Source organism: Xenopus laevis, chromosome 6L (assembly GCF_017654675.1).
Source record: "Xenopus laevis strain J_2021 chromosome 6L, Xenopus_laevis_v10.1, whole genome shotgun sequence".
NCBI lineage: Eukaryota > Metazoa > Chordata > Amphibia > Anura > Pipidae > Xenopus > Xenopus laevis.
This window is the reverse complement of record NC_054381.1, coordinates 25,241,856-25,257,582: the sequence shown is the minus strand read 5'-3', so window position 1 is coordinate 25,257,582 and position 15,727 is coordinate 25,241,856. Positions and strand designations below refer to the sequence as shown.

Below are 15,727 nucleotides of genomic sequence, written 5' to 3'. Positions count from 1 at the left end.
ATGTGTTCAGGTGGGTTTGCTGGTATTACTCAGTGTGTGTCTTGTCACATGTATGTAGTGTTGGAGCAGCAGTTCCATGCAGTATTTACATGTGAGAGATGTCGGTGGGTTTTCATCTTGGAATGTGAACTGCAGACTCTAAGGGGGGGGGGCTGGCAGCACTGTGGGCAGCGGCAAATGTGGGGGAGGAAAGGAGGCTAGCAGAGCAACCACTGGCAGGGGCCAGTGTAGTAGGGGGAGGAGAAGGGGCACTGGGTGCTAATGAGGGAGGAAGGTTTGTTACAGTTACGAGGGGAAGTAGGGGACAGAAGGGTAGGGTGGGCTGGTCCACAGCTTGTCCAAAACAACAGATTCGCTATTTTGGACGAAGATGCTGGGGAGGAAAACTCTAAACTGGCATGTATGGAGCAGACGGACTCTCAGAGCACCCTGGGAGGCAGTGGCTCTAATATGGGTGGTGGGGGGAGTGCAAGGAAGGAAAGGGAGGTTTTAGTTATAGGGGTTTCAATTATTATAAAGGTGGATAGAGTAATCTGCCATAAGGACCCTTCATGCTGCTTGCTTGGTGCTAGGGTTTGGCATGTGGTGGAATGAGTGGACAGATTATTGGGAGGGGCTGGGGAAGACCCGGCAGTCTCGGTGCACATAGGTACCAATGACAAAGTTAGAGGAGGGGGTGAAGTCCTCAAGAACAATTTTAAAAAACTAGGTGCAAAGCTGAGGGTGAGGACTTCTATGGTAATTTTCTAAGAGATATTACCCGAGCCACGAGCAACACTAAGAAGACAGTGGGAGCTTAGGGAGATTAATGTGTGGCTCAGAGATTGGTGTAGGGAGGAAGGTTTGGGTTTTTGGAGAACTGGACTGATTTCTCAGTTGGCTACAGGCTCTTTACTATCGATGGGCTTCACCTCAATGATGAAGGTGCAGCTGTTTTGGGGGAGAAGATGGCTAAAGGGTTGGAGGAGATTTTAAACTAGGCGTGGGGGGGAGGGTTCAGTAAAAGATTCCACGAAAGACAAGTTAGAGGAGATAGTGGGCAAAGGAAGGGAAAATGGGGGAAGAGATTTGGTTAGGGGTACTGTTAAGGATTGGGAGGACCACATGTCATTTGTTCAATATGGTACCAGTATTAAATGTATGTTTGCAAATGCAAGAAGTCTGACTGGTAAAATGGGAGAGCTGGAGGTGCTGGTGCTGGAGGGAAAATATGATGTGATTGGTATATTTGGCTGAATGAGTCACATGACTGGGCAGTTAATATCAGTGGCTATACTTTTTATCGGAGGGACAGAGGCAATAGAAAAGGAGGAGGGGTATGTCTTGTTTGTTAGGGAGGATTTAAAAGCTTATATAAAGCAGGAGGTTATGTTAGAAAATGAGGGGGCAGAAGTCTTATGGGTAGAGTTCTTCACTGATTGTATAGAGTCCAGCAAATTAATTGTAGGAGTCGCTATAGACCCCCTAAAGTAAGTGACGAGGAGGAGGCTAAGCTCCTAATGCAAATAGAAAAGGCTGCTAGTTTGGGTAAAGTAATGATAATGGGGGATTTTAATTACCCAGATATTGACTGGAGCAAAAGTACTGCCAGATCAGTTAATGGGAACATGTTTATAAACATGCTGCAAGACAATTTTATGGCACAGGTTGTTGAGGAGCCAACCGGAAAAAATGCTATTCTGGATTTAGTGATCTCAAATGACCCAGAACTTATAGCAAATGTGCAAGTCATTGAACTCCTGGGTAATAGTGACAGGGACTAGTCCAACTGCCATTTAAAGGTTGAACTTGACAAGACGTGTGTCTTTTTTTCAACCTAACTTACTATGTAATATCTTCATGTCATGTGTATGTTCTTTCCAGTGACCTTGAGGACTTTGTGGAATACCTTAAAAAGGAGCAGATCACATCACAGAGGCTGATCACCCTGAAGGACGTTGAGGATCGGGCTTTCATGCTGCGCCAGATAGGGGAGGCTGTTTCCAACTTGAAAGGTAAAGATCTTGTGCAAAGCCATGAAACTATGGCCAGAAAACTCCATCAACCCCATCCCCCCCAATGAAAAAACACATACAAACTAATTGCATCGCTAGTTGAATAATTAATTGCTTAAATAAATGATTTTTGCTTTGTATGTGTCCTGCTTATGTTTGGAACTTGGAGACAATGTCATAATGCTGTAATTGCCCATGCAGGAGAGTTCCCGTACCTCCAGAATAAGATGAGGGCAGTGTTGCGTGTGGAGGTGGAGGCCGTCAGATTTCTGAAAGAGGAGCCCCACAAACTGGACAGCTTATTGAAAAGAATCCGAAACATGACAGATGCCCTTTCTGCCTTAAGAAGGTGAGTTAAAGAGGCTTTGCTCCATTTATTGCTCTTTTTATTTCTATAAATGCCTTTGCACAGCTATTCTTCCTCAACAGACTTGTTAAGGCAAAAGCAACGGGAAGTGATACATTTACAAATATCAAGGCTAACTGGTTGCCATGGGTTACCGCACTGGTGCAAATTTTCAGCTGTGATAAAGGAAATGTAAACCCTCTAAAAAAAATGTAAAATTGCCCAGAAAACTCTTGGAAGCTCATCTGCAATTTACATCCATTTTTTTCTAGTTTTTAAGATATTTGCAGTTTTTTTCTATATTGGTTGATATGGGTTACTGCACCTGGGCAAACACTGTGGGGCAGATTTATTAAAGAGCGAAGTGGCTAACGCTAGCGACAATTCGCTAGTGTTGCCACCCAGAGGCACAAGCGCCAATTTGCTAGTGAACCAGACAGTCAGTATCGACATTTCGGACCCTATCGGAGAGCGTATTTTCGCTTTGGCGAACAGGCATCACTTCGGAAATTCACTAAAGTGCAGATTTTACTGAACGTTACCCCTTTTGCCAGAGTTGACTTTGTCACCTCAGACCAGACAAAGTGCTAAAATGAAGCTAGATCTTCCTCAATCTTCTGTCACATCATATCCTGTGTGCCGAAAAAGTTCCAAAAACGCTGGCAACTTTTCCTTCTTTTTCCTTCCTTCTGAAGCGATGTTGCCTGCAAAAGTCCTGACTTGTTTGGGTAACCGGTTTTCTCCAGACATTTCATAACATATGGAACATTCATTTTACAGTGGGCTCATGTGTAGGGAATTATATTAACTCTCTTGTCTTTATTATGGTTCCCTGGACATTTGTAATAAAAAGTGGTAACCTCAAGCATTTGCACCAACATTTATAATAAAGACGTCCATACAACTTTAAATTACCCGCCGTATGCAAATTGACCTAAGCGCAAGATCACCAGTGAATTTTCACTAGGCACAAACGAACGCTAGCGCATCTTTGCTATGAAATGCTCGCACTGCCGAAGTATCGCTAGCAAAAAGTCACCAGCATTCGGCGTCCAGGGCGCAACTTTGCATATTAGTGAATTAGCGTAGTGGTAGTGAATTTGCGCTTGGAGAAGTGGTACGATGTGCAAAGCCGTCACTGGTGACAATTCGCCCTTTAGTAAGTCTGGCCCCAAGTCTTTTATTACATTATATTTTGGGCTAATTCTCTTTTTAGTTATACAATTAATCATAACCACAGGTGCTGGGAATTTTACTTATGCTCAGGTCTAATTCTACTGTTCTGTGTTCCACCAGACACGCCACCGATGGACCCTCCAAGGCCACTGACATCAATCAGACCAGCCAGTTTCTCATAACAGAAAGAGTGACTGAGTCTGATTCACTCCAGGTTCATGAGGAGAAATCCCAAATGTACCTTCAGTCAACACAAACTGATGGAGGACCAGCAGTGGAATCGCCAAAGACATCTGTTAAATCGGAAGTGGTTCCTCTGTCTGCCGGCCTCAGAGTCCATCAAGTTCAGAGTTCCCCGGTCCTCATGCAGCAGTCCCAGCACTCGTCTGCACTTCTGAACCACACTCCTACCCCCAGTACCCTGACCAGTCACAGCACAGAATTATTAGTGAGCCATCAAACAGCCAGCGTTTCACCCAGTGTCACTGCAGAAAGCTCAAGGAGAAACCCAGCAACACAAACGACCGCACAGGAAGGATCTTCCATGCAAAGTCTTTTCATTGATGAAATCAATCAAGTGACTTATAGGAACAGAGTGGTCTCCATTGAGGTATAAATACTTCCTTGTTATGTAGAAGTGAGTCATGTAAGGAGACATTTAGAACTGAGTCTTGAGATACAAAATCTGATGTCAATGTGTTGACAAGCCAGTATACAAATTGCCCTGACATCTATAGAGCACCTGGGAATAGTTTAGCCTGTGATGGATCCAATTAGGGAACCATCAACAGATTTTTAAGCTTTTGGTGAACGGTAGGGTTACACCTTTCTGGTATTAGCAGTGTAAAAACTGATAATATCATGAAATCTACAACAAATAATGATAAAGCATTCTGCATTAAGTTGCTGTATATTGTAGGACATATGTTTTCTTTAACATGGGGTGTAAAGGACTTTACCCTGAGAATGCAGCCTCTTGAGGACAAAAAATGTTAATAAAATCAGAGACAATATATTGGGACCCATTCACTTTTTGTAGGTGCAGAGCAGAGTGCAAAAATGTTGACAACTGTGTGTGTAAAACTGCCGTTAAAGTTCTTGCATACAGTATTTATGTCTCTTAAGCTTCAGCTATTTCAGCTATCCCCTGTGAGTTTTGGCTCAAGGCACAGTGCCACCCATACTTTGCAACCATTATCCAAGTTTCCTTTAGTTTTGTGCTGGCATTTTTGCCTCTGGTGCTGCACCCCCAAAAGTGGAAGAGGTTCGGTATTTCTATACCCAGACAGCATTGTGCTCCCACTCCATAAGTATTGTACATGTTCTACACTATAAACCTCCAGATGCAAGTATAAGTGATTCAGTCACTTTGTTGAATGGAATTCCTACCCACCGGACTAACTGATCCCAATGGACCAAGATCTATGTAAATGTGGCCATATTCGATAAGATCCGCTCTTATGGCAAGGTCGCCAAATGAGCGACCCGATATGACCACCAAAGGCAGGGCAATATTGGGTTAATCTGATCATTCAAACCTAGGGCCAAATTATCAGATTTCAACAAAGAAATTGGCAGGCCAATGGAATGCATCAACTAGCTGATGTGGTCCTTGATCGTCAAAAAAAACCAAACCTGCCCGATCGATATCTGGCCAATTCTTGGCCTAATATAGATTGGGGAGGCCCATCGGAATGCCCCATACACGGACAGATAAGATGCCGAATTGGTCTAAAGGATCGATATCAGCAGCTTTAATCTGCCCATGTATGGCCACCTTAAGGTATGAACCTACAGGAAGATACGTGTTGTACTGCAGGATAATACGGTCATGTTCTTGGGAGGCTAAACCATAACGTCATAGAGCAGCTCAGAAGACAAGCACATTTGTTAGTAGTCCTATGCTGAGAACATAAGATAGATATGTATGTATATTCTGCAGGAAGCAGAGAGAAAGTTTGAGGAGAAGAGGCAGAATCTGGATCATTATAATGGGAAGGAATTTGAGAAGATGTTGGAAGAAGCACAAGCCAATATCATGAAGTCCATTCCCAGCTTAGAGGTGCCAGCCCAGCCCCAGAAAGTGGAGGTTGTAGACAAATTAGAAGTCACAGGTAAGTGTGATCCTGTGCCACAATAATGATTTCTATATATGTTTACAATTGAAATTGCTGGTGGTCAGTTTCTTGCTCTACTAATATGTATGGAAACAGTTCAATAGCTTGTCAACATTCAAGGTATATTACATTCTATGGGATGTTCCACAGAATCCAGGAGAGGCGTTTGTAAGCAGAGGAGGAGGGTGACATTTGTGTTTTGGGAGTTTACCAATAGAAGTTGGAGAACTTATTAAATATAATTTATTAAATATATAAGAATACATAGCAATTTGGCGTAGGCTAAACCTTCTTCGGTCCATTATTCTCCGCCTGGGTTGGTAGGTATTACAGGCAGAAGTCAAATAGTGAATTGTTTAACAACTGAGGGATGAAAAAGGAAATAAATGAAGCAGCTCCTGAAAAGCTAATATTATTTCACATATCCTAAAGGTACTCTAACATTTAAATACGCTGCCTTTAAAAAAAACGTTTCATGTGTCTCCAGTTGGATGGAAGCCTGTGGGGAAAAGATTGAATTTTTATTTACAATCGTATGGTTAGGATCAGAAGGCTTAGAAGCAGCTCCTGACACAAATGAAATTGAATTAGACTTAGCAGTTGAATTCTAAATGAAGTCCAGTTAAATCTACTCTCATTTCTGTAGAGCACCTGCCCATGGCTTAATACAATATGAGAGGTAGACATAGCGTAAAAGACCAAGGGGAAAGATGAAAACAAATAAAAATCACCTTGCAATGGTTTCTAAATGTGCAGATTTGTTTGGTGGATACTAGTGAAACTACCCTCCATTTCCCCATTAATATGAGTCTCCCTTTCATCATCTTTTTAGAGGTAAACACCATAACGGAACAAGATAATGATAAGATAACAAAGTCTCCCCCTCCACCACCTCCTCGTCGTCTGTACCCACCGGGATCTGGACTGAACAGCGTATGGACAGCAGAGTCAACATACCTGGTCAGGAGGGATAGCAGCAAGGTATTCTGAACTCCAGACCTAATCCCACATAGGAATTATCAATAATAACCAATGTATCTCATGTGAAGTTGGAGCGCCAACTTGATATAGGCTTCTCTCTCTGTTGTGTGTCCACAAACCCTGTATTTACATTTCACAGGCCATCATGATCAGACTAGCCTCTAACTACAGTAGGAGTTTGTATCTGCACAAATTAATGAGAAGGTTGTTATCTAAACCACTCTATGGGGCAGATTTACTAAAGAGTGAAGTGACAAACACCCGCCCGTTACCACCCGCAGGGACATCATCAATTTACTAATGGGCGCAGGTACCAATTTGCTAGCGAAAAAGATAGTGCTCATTCGCACTCAATCGCCAGGCGACAATTTGTTCTGGCAAATTACCCTGCAAATTCACTAAAATGCGGATTTTACTTAGCATTACCACTTTTGCCAGACATAAAGACGTCCGTTCAACTTTCATTTTCCTGCGATATGCAAATTAGCCTGAGTGCAAGACCTCTAGCGAATTTGCGCTAGGCAGAAATGAACGCTGGCGCATCTTCTCTTTAAATTGCTTGCATTGCCGAAGTAACAATTGCGAAAAGTCGCCAGCATTCCACGCCTGGTATAAAACTCCGCATTTTAGTGAATTATCGTTGTCTGAGCGAATTTCGTCTTTGTGTTGATGGGTGCGAAGCAGTTGCTGGAGACTTTTCACCGGTTAGTTAATCTGCCCCTATGAAGGTAGTTTCCAAACCCAAACACCCTGAGCTCCTTTCAAGAGAATCACAAGCATATATTTCAAAATGAAATATGAATCCCATAGTTCAGTCTACCTATGCCGCGCTCCATATTATATTATTAGCATCTTTAAAATCAGTGCCTGGAAATGTCTTTATTTACTCTGTTTCAAACCAAATGTAGGATTCTGAGGAAGCCCTCCCCAAGGTGCCGTCAAAAATAGAAACCGAGGATCTTCATTCAGCGGAGGCTACAGTCAAGTCTTCGGTCATAAAGGATGAGGATGAAGAAGAGGAAGGGGCAAGGATTATGGCTGAACTTCAGGTAAACAATTTTGGACAAAAATGTCTAGATTTGTACAGACAGAACACAAGAAAAGATGAAAAATTTGATAATTTGATAAAAGCAAATTGTTTTGGCAAGTGGTTTAACAGACCCTGGGGCTGACTATGATGATCCAAGCTACTAAAAATGATGTATGCCAAATAGTGATGGGCGAATTTATTCGCAAGGCGGGAATTCGCTGCAAATTTGTGCGATTCACCGCCAGGAAATAAATTCGCGAAACGCCCACGAAAATTCGCCTGAAATTTTTTTTTTCGAAAAATTCAAATTCGCCCATCACTAATGCCAAAGCATTTGATATCGCCCTATGAGCCATTGTTCTAAGGCAACTATATAAATTAGCAGCAAAATACCGTGTGGTTTGTAGGTTAATAGCACAAACATTGCTCCCACTTCACAAGGTAAAACAGTTGGTGAGTTGTGATAAAGAGGAGGCCTTCTTTATTTCTTTATTTATAAGTAGTGTTTATTGTACATAAGTATTCACTTAAACTTTGACGTGTGAAGATGATGATTATGGGTGCACTGAAAATCCCTTCATTGCATTATCTTGAAGATTATCTTGATCTTTCTCCATGGATAGAAATTTCCCCCCAGTTGACCTTATAGCGAGTGATGTTCTACAGAGACTGCCGTTATAAAGAGAAGGAATGTTCTGTGTATCTCAATATCTGTGGCCCAAATAATATTGTATGTTGACTGATAAGAAATAGGTGTAACCCACAGCCAACGTGATGTCTGGTGTTTCTATTTGCTAGGCCTTCCAGAAGTGTTCTTTTGTGGCTGTAAATCCTAAAAGCCCAAATGAGCTTTCTAAAGCAGATAGCCAAGATTTCAGAGCTACAGCTGTAACCCAAGCTAAAGAAAAGAAGGTAATTTTGGCCTGTAGCATGTCCCTAACCTTCTGACCTACTAACACATGTCCCTAACTACAAGTGCCTTCACATGTCTATTTAACCCCCTCTACTACCAGTTTAGTCATTTTAATGTGAATTTAATGAATTGCCAATAGGTCAACTATTTACATTTGTTCTTCAGTCTTGTTAATTAACTCTTAGTGGATATGAGCAGTGTCGGACTGGCCCACTGGGATACCAGGAAAACTCCCGCTGGGCCCAAGTGTCAGTGGCCCCTCATGCTGCTAAACATTTGGCTTATTTCATGGTCATTCCCTATTTCTATGAGAACAAAAGGGGTTAAATAAATGGAATAATAGATCATAGTATGTAAAGAAAAGAGACTAGGAGAATAGAGGTTGAGTGAGGAGAGGAAGAATAATAGTACTGAGAGTGGGCCCCTGGTCTAAGGTTTTTGGGTGGGCCCCTGGTGTCCCAGTCCGACACTGTGCATGAGCATTAAAAGGAACTTTCACTGATATAAACACTGCAACTATAGGACATACAATTATTTTCTCCAAATAGTTTGCACTGTTTTTTTGTTATATGTTGTGATATCGGTTTATTAGTGTGCTTCCTCAAACCAGCTCTAGTCCTAATGCAAACAATGATTGCATTCTGTTTGTACCTTATACTGTAACTCATACTGGAATCAGCCAATGAGAGCTGGTAAAATCTGTCAGCGACTCATAGCATTAGCGTGTTGGTTGCACCTAGGGAAAAAGGTTAGGTTGAGCAACTCACAAATAAGTGATGAACTATATACACGACTATAAGAAAAACAGCAATTTCTGAAACATCCAATACAGTTTGATTTTGTTTTTTATAACAATGATGGATCCCCGTAAAAACCGAGTGCATGAATTGTATTTAATGTCTCTTTATATCTTTGTACTTTCTGGCTTACAGAAAAGCTCTGCAGAGATAGAGAATAATAAGAAATAATGGTTCTGCTGAACAGTCATTGACTTATCAGTCACCCCAATGTACATATAGACTTTCAGACACCAAGCTGTCCATGAAGCAAATCAGATTGAAAACAAAAAAATGGATGCCGGCATCCACGGGAAATTTGCGAATTTTTCGGAGAAGCAAAACGCCCCAAATTCACCCATCACCATGCAAAAGTAGTGCTATAGAAATAAAAATATACCTACATATGAGCTAAATTACACCATCAAATTCTCTTCTCTTCATTGGTTTTCTTCAAGTATTAACGTTTAACAACTCACATATTTGCTCAGCAGTTTTTGTTTGTTTGTTCCTAGCTTTATCATAAATTTGAAATTCATCCAATCCATGTTTTTGGATTTAGCTACATATTGAATGCTGGACGGCTGATTTATAGAAAACATCATGCTGAAACCCAATCCTTTGTAATAAAAATGTGTTCTATTTCAGCTTGTATTAATGCAGTGTTCCAATGTCAGTGTTTTGGGATTACAAGTCAATGGATAATGAATTCAGATCCGGTTCAGATGGATCTGAAACTTGGGGAAAAGCCCAGGAATTTGGCTGAATTTTAAGCAAAATTTGGGGTTTAAAGGGGTCAATGTTTTCACGTGTGATTTCAATTACACTGGAGTTTCTTCTACACTTTAAAGAATGTCTATTGATTTCTATAGCTTCTTATATTTTTTAAAGTGGCATTTGCCCCATTAAAGGAAAACTAAAGCCTAACTAAAGAAGTAGCTAGAAATGTTGTACATTTTGTTTTGGGCTTCTGTACCAGCCCAAGGCAACCACAACCCTTTAGCAGTAAAGATCTGTGTCTCTAAAGATGCCACAGTAGCTCCCCATCTTCTTTTATGCTGATTCACTGCACATGCTCTGTGCTGCTGCTTAGATGGTGAATAGGCTAATTTGAATTCTTAAAGGGACAGCATATGATAAATTTTTAATTTTTTTTAAACTCAAATCTAATTTATTTCCCTGGTCGAATTACACTAAAATAAACTCGAAATTTGAATTTAAAAATTCGAATTTTCAATTCAACCCTTGATAAATTTGTATGGCGATCCAAATTATGGAAAGAACCCTTATCAGGAAACCCCTAGTTCCCAAGAATTTAAAATAAGAATTTTCCATACCTATACAAGTTGTTTCGATTGATGTAGAACAAATTGTGTTTTTGGTCAAAAAGTGTAAGTGTAACGTGTTAGTAAGTTTTAGTAAAATATAAGATTATAAAAATATAAAATTATTTTGGCAGCATTGTATCTGGCCACAATAGTACTAGTCAAAAAGGCCGATGTTGGTTAGTGTTTTGAGTCCTGGAAGAAATGAAATTTCCACTCTCCTCTTATCTGTGATGCCAGGGCCTGGTCTTAGAACAGTCATTTATTTTGAAGTAGTTGAGAGATATGCAATATAAAAGCTCTTGCTGCAATAGTTACAATCAAGTGTAAAAAAGTTCATTTACCATCTAATAATTCCCTCCTAGGTGTCATGCACAGTTTCAAAAGAGTGTTTAAATGCTGAAAGCCCAGAAGAAAAGTGGAAAATACAAAATATACTAATTCCAGGATCTGATTCTGCAAAGATTAGGCAGGGGGAAACCATTGTTGTGAATGAGAAATCCACCTACAGTCTGTTTACAGGAAGGGAGAAATATAGTGAGAGCCAAACTGATAAAGAGATCTCACCTGACAAAGAATGTGAAAAAGATGATGTGTCCCCACTTGTCAGCTCAGGGATCCTTGAGAAGAGAACCATCAGATTTAATGCATTAAAAGAACCAGAGAGTGGAATTCCTCACCCCAAAACAGAAGTGTTAAATGTCAAAGTTGGGGATATTTTGCATGTAGAGAAGAAGGAAGAGGTGTTAGAAAGTCGCCCGACAGCTTTAAAGTCATTGAATGAGCAGGAAATCTCTTATATGGATGTGGGTCAAACTGTTGTATTGAGAAATAAGTCATCGAGAAGAAGTCTTAGTCAACAACAGTCTGAGGATACTGATTCTCCAACAATGTCACCAACCGAAGCAAAATCTCCAGCAGATAATATTGCTTTCATGATAACTAAAACTAAAGTACAGATGCTCTCAACTGGAGAGGTTCAGGACATTGTCAGGCGTAAAGATGTACAAACTGTCAACATTGATAGAGGGAATAATGAGAAAATACTCTCTGGGGATTTCGAAAACATAGGATCTGAAGACCCCTTGGTTTGCACCGACAAGAAACCAGTCATCATCATATTTGATGAACCAATGGATATTAAATCAGCATATAAGAGACTTTCAACAATATTTGAGGAAGGTGATGATGATCTAGAAAAACATATGACAGAGGCCAAAATAGATGAAGAAGAGGAAGATGAAGCAGAGTTATCTCCATCCCAAGAATCAAAGCAGACGTTACCAGTGGAACATACCACTAAAGTATCCCCGGAAAGTCCAGGTTTGGAAAGCAAGTACCGATTCAATTATCCATCTTTAGCCGAAATGAAAAAGACTATCTTCGAGGACGCCAACGTCACGCAGACTCATTTCACAGATGATGACAAGTCTGAAGCTTCTGATGATCAGTTTGGTCAACGGCAGGATGTCAAGAAAAAATTCAAGTTTAAATTTCCCAAAAAACAGCTCGCGGCTCTCACTCAAGCAATTCGGACAGGGACAAAAACTGGTAAGAAAACATTACAGGTTGTGGTCTACGAAGAGGAAGAAGAACCAGATGGGACTATAAAACAACACAAAGAAGCAAAGAGATTTGAAATTGCAAGATCCAACAGCAAAGAGGAAAATGCCAAATGCAGCAGCGAAGCAGAAGCAGTGAACTTGGAGGCGGACATTCAGGTGTCAAGGACTGATGAGATAAAGAGAACCACATACAAGATTCTAGACAGTCTTGAGCAAACTATAAAGCAGCAAGAAAACCTCATAAGCGAAATGGCACCCACAATGGGGGCAGATGTTTTAGAATCTAGAGAGCAAAGAAGAGTCTCCAGTGACTTCAAGTTTGGGGCAGTGGAACCAGTGGAAGAAACAAAACCTGTTCTGGAGACCCCTTCCTCCATACCTTCTGCAGCACGTAAGGTATCTCCACAAAAGATCTCCCGTGTCTAAGATCAAATCATGGTGAAGAGTGGTGGCTAATGACTTGATTAGCAGGTGGCTGGCTTTCCTGTAGGTTCTTAACATGCTGTCGATTTAATACATTTGTTACCTTGGTGATGGGCAAATCAAATACAATGATCAATGACACTTGAGTTTGCAATGATTCTGATAAATCGATGTCGTGATTGCTTGTTGCTTTCTGACCATAACCCTGAAATGTTTTTGTTGCATGACTAAAAACAGGTTTGATATTGGCAGGGCATGGCATGAGCACAGTCTTTGATAGAACGCCTGATTTCTGATATTTGTCATTATTTCTGTTTCTCTTCCTTTGGTTGTTCCTCTAGGGTTCAAACGGAGGACCACAAACCAGCAGAATGCCAATTCCAATGTCTTCTAAAAGTAGGCAAGCAAGCGTGGACAAAACTAGCAAACAGCCCAAACTGCAGGAGCCGCAGCGTCAGTACAGACAGGTAGTTTTACCATAGGCCACTCCTTGGGAAAGGACTTAATGCTTCTAAACTTCAAGCCACGTAACAGACTAAACATATCCGAAACAAGGATTGTTTGCTTTCTCAATTCTTTAGCTAAACACCTGGATCTGGTGGCATGAAAACAAAACCCCTCTCTCCCTTTTACCATACTTATGCATGCCTGCAGTAAAACATCCATTGCTTTGTTCAACCTCAAGACATTCGGCTACAATGAACGAACAGGACATAACTTTGTATGGTAATGCAGCACTTCAAAGGGGGTAACTAATGTGTCTGTGGGGGTTCAACTAACCCGGGGGAAGTTCAGTGCACTGCATTAACGGCTTATTGTCTCACCTTCATTCTTTACTATTAATCCCAAAGCATGACCATTGTGGGAAAGGAGTCACCCGTTGGTTGACATGACTGGCCTTTGCTTCCTGGTACCCTACTTAACTCTGTTAAATTCTCTCTTTGCTTTTGAAGATTCTCCTGGTTCCAGGGAGGGGGAAAAGGTGTATCTATAAATGGGACTTTTCTCCATTGCCTTTATTGGTGTATTTCATGAAGCATTTTGACAAACCTGTCTCCTGCCATCTTTATTTGCAGGCTAACGGAGGTACTAAGAAAGCTGGTGGGGATGTTAAGGCTTCTACTCCTCCTTTATCTGTTTCTAAGATCCCAGCCCTTTCCTCTAACACTGGGAAAAGTGGCTCTGTGCCTGCTCAGCCAAGTGATACATCTAACCCCCCTAACCCTCCTGTGAAGTCACATGTTTCTGTTGCCAATTCTAACACTCAAGCTAGCCGCACTGTTAACTCCTCAGCCCTCATACGTCCTGCTCACAATGGCTCCTCAAAACTTCAGCCCCCACCGACGTATAAAGGTCACCATCTTTCATTCTCACCGCAGGCCTCAAATGGCAGACCAGCTCTTCCCTCTCCTGCTGCTTCTAGTTCTTCTTCTCCTTCTTCTGTCTCTCCTACTTCACTGACTCAAGGTGTGAAGAGCGTCCGCACAATCCACACACCTAGCTTCACCAGCTACAAGTCACAGAACGGAAATGCAAGCAAAGGCCTGAATGCAAAGGAGACCTCTTAAGCTCACCATGTCTGTTACTAGGTCCACCACGTGATGCCAACAAGTCCACACTCTGCAGCTCATGAGCACAGACTAACAAGAGTCCAGCCAAACCTGTTGCTATTGTTCATTCAACCTCCTTCTTTTAGAGTCATGGAGCTTGACTACGAATGCGTGTGTGTGTGTGTAAATATTCATAAACTGTGTGTGTGCGTGTGCATGCGTGAAGAGGAACAGGTGAAAGAAACAAGATTGCGAGGACAGAGATTATTTTATATTAAATATTTTTTAACTATGAAGTCTGCAACAACAAAAATGCTAGCATGAAATTTTATCTGCAAAAAAAAAAAAAAAAAAAGCTATTTTCTTTTACTTTAATGCTGGCTAAAATGAAAGATTTCTATTTTTGTCAACTGTACATCACGTTGCTTTAGATGATCATTTTACCATTATATTTTCATATTGATACAGTGTATTTTGTTTGAAGAGTCGAGCAGAAAAACTGGGTTAGCCAGTAATAAATGAGGTTGCCAAGCTGATGCTAGTAATGACTTCGATTCGGCTTAGGGATTGAGGGAAGTTCTCCAGCTGGACTTTATGATCCCTAGTCTGCTCTAACATGTCCTCCCTTCTATAGAACCCTCCTTACAGACAAGGTATAATAAGCCTATAAACAGCTTTTCCCTCTATTGGGTATCAGAGTTCAGCCAGTGGCTTCTCATACAGTACATAGATATGGCCCCCGCCCCATTGGATTTTATTTCAAATTCTATTTACATCCTAAAGAGCAATTGAGATTAAAATGGCTATTTATCAAATTCTATTTTCTTTTTTTTACTGCCTGTCGTGTCCTTTCTTGGGTTTTGGACAAGTTTAGGGGTGTGAAATGTAAACCTTAAAAAAATATGAATGTAAAGGTGCTCTTCTCTTCTTTTGCAATTTAAATCTATTTTCTAATATCAGTAGTTTTACATCAGCTGGTATAATGAATTTGAAACGACAACGCCACCCGCTGTTCGATTCAACTGAAAATGAATTTAGTGGGAAAAGCAGCATCATGTGATGTTGCTCTGCTCAGAAATATGAAGTTAGTGAGCTGAAAAGGAACAGCGGGTGACGCTGTTCTAAAATTCATTGTATGAGCATCTTAAAAACGCTGATATCTTGAAAACGAGAAAAGGGTTCTTAGTAGAGAGCACTCTGAGTAATTTTACATTGTTTCATTGGTTTTGGAGGTTTACATGGACTTTAAAATGCCTTTTAAGGGCAGAGACATGCAATGCTACTTCGGGAGATTAGTCGCCCAGCGACAAAAGGTTTCCTTTTGGGCGACTAATCTCCCTAAACTACCTTCTTGCCGGCTAGAATGTAAATAGTCGGCGGGATGGCACTCGGAACGCTTAGTTTTCAGAAGTCTCCCGAAGTTGCCTCATGAGGAAACTTTGGGCGACTTTGGAAAATGAAGTGCTTCGAGATTAGTCGCCTGAAGAGGGATGCGTGTATATAGATTTCCATTGATCATACCAGGGGTGTC

General features: G+C 41.0%; 1 protein-coding gene across 10 annotated transcripts in view; it reads left to right on the top strand.

The window, feature by feature from the left end:
* kiaa1217.L (KIAA1217 L homeolog) overlaps positions 1 to 15,059 on the top strand; it is a 253,698-nt gene extending 238,639 nt beyond the window's left edge. For 8 of the 10 annotated variants that reach the window (XM_018267250.2, XM_018267249.2, XM_018267253.2 and 5 more), the window contains 10 exons: positions 1,864 to 1,994; positions 2,196 to 2,343; positions 3,637 to 4,126; positions 5,459 to 5,630; positions 6,466 to 6,614; positions 7,523 to 7,663; positions 8,443 to 8,556; positions 11,024 to 12,619; positions 12,988 to 13,113; positions 13,723 to 15,059. In XM_018267250.2, the coding sequence (XP_018122739.1) occupies positions 1,864 to 1,994; positions 2,196 to 2,343; positions 3,637 to 4,126; positions 5,459 to 5,630; positions 6,466 to 6,614; positions 7,523 to 7,663; positions 8,443 to 8,556; positions 11,024 to 12,619; positions 12,988 to 13,113; positions 13,723 to 14,214 (3,559 nt within the window). In that variant the 3' untranslated portion in view covers positions 14,215 to 15,059. The remainder of the gene's footprint in view (positions 1 to 1,863; positions 1,995 to 2,195; positions 2,344 to 3,636; positions 4,127 to 5,458; positions 5,631 to 6,465; positions 6,615 to 7,522; positions 7,664 to 8,442; positions 8,557 to 11,023; positions 12,620 to 12,987; positions 13,114 to 13,722) is intronic. The other 2 variants (XM_018267251.2, XM_018267258.2) reach the window with 2 other exon arrangements.
* The last annotated feature ends 668 nt before the right edge of the window (positions 15,060 to 15,727 follow it).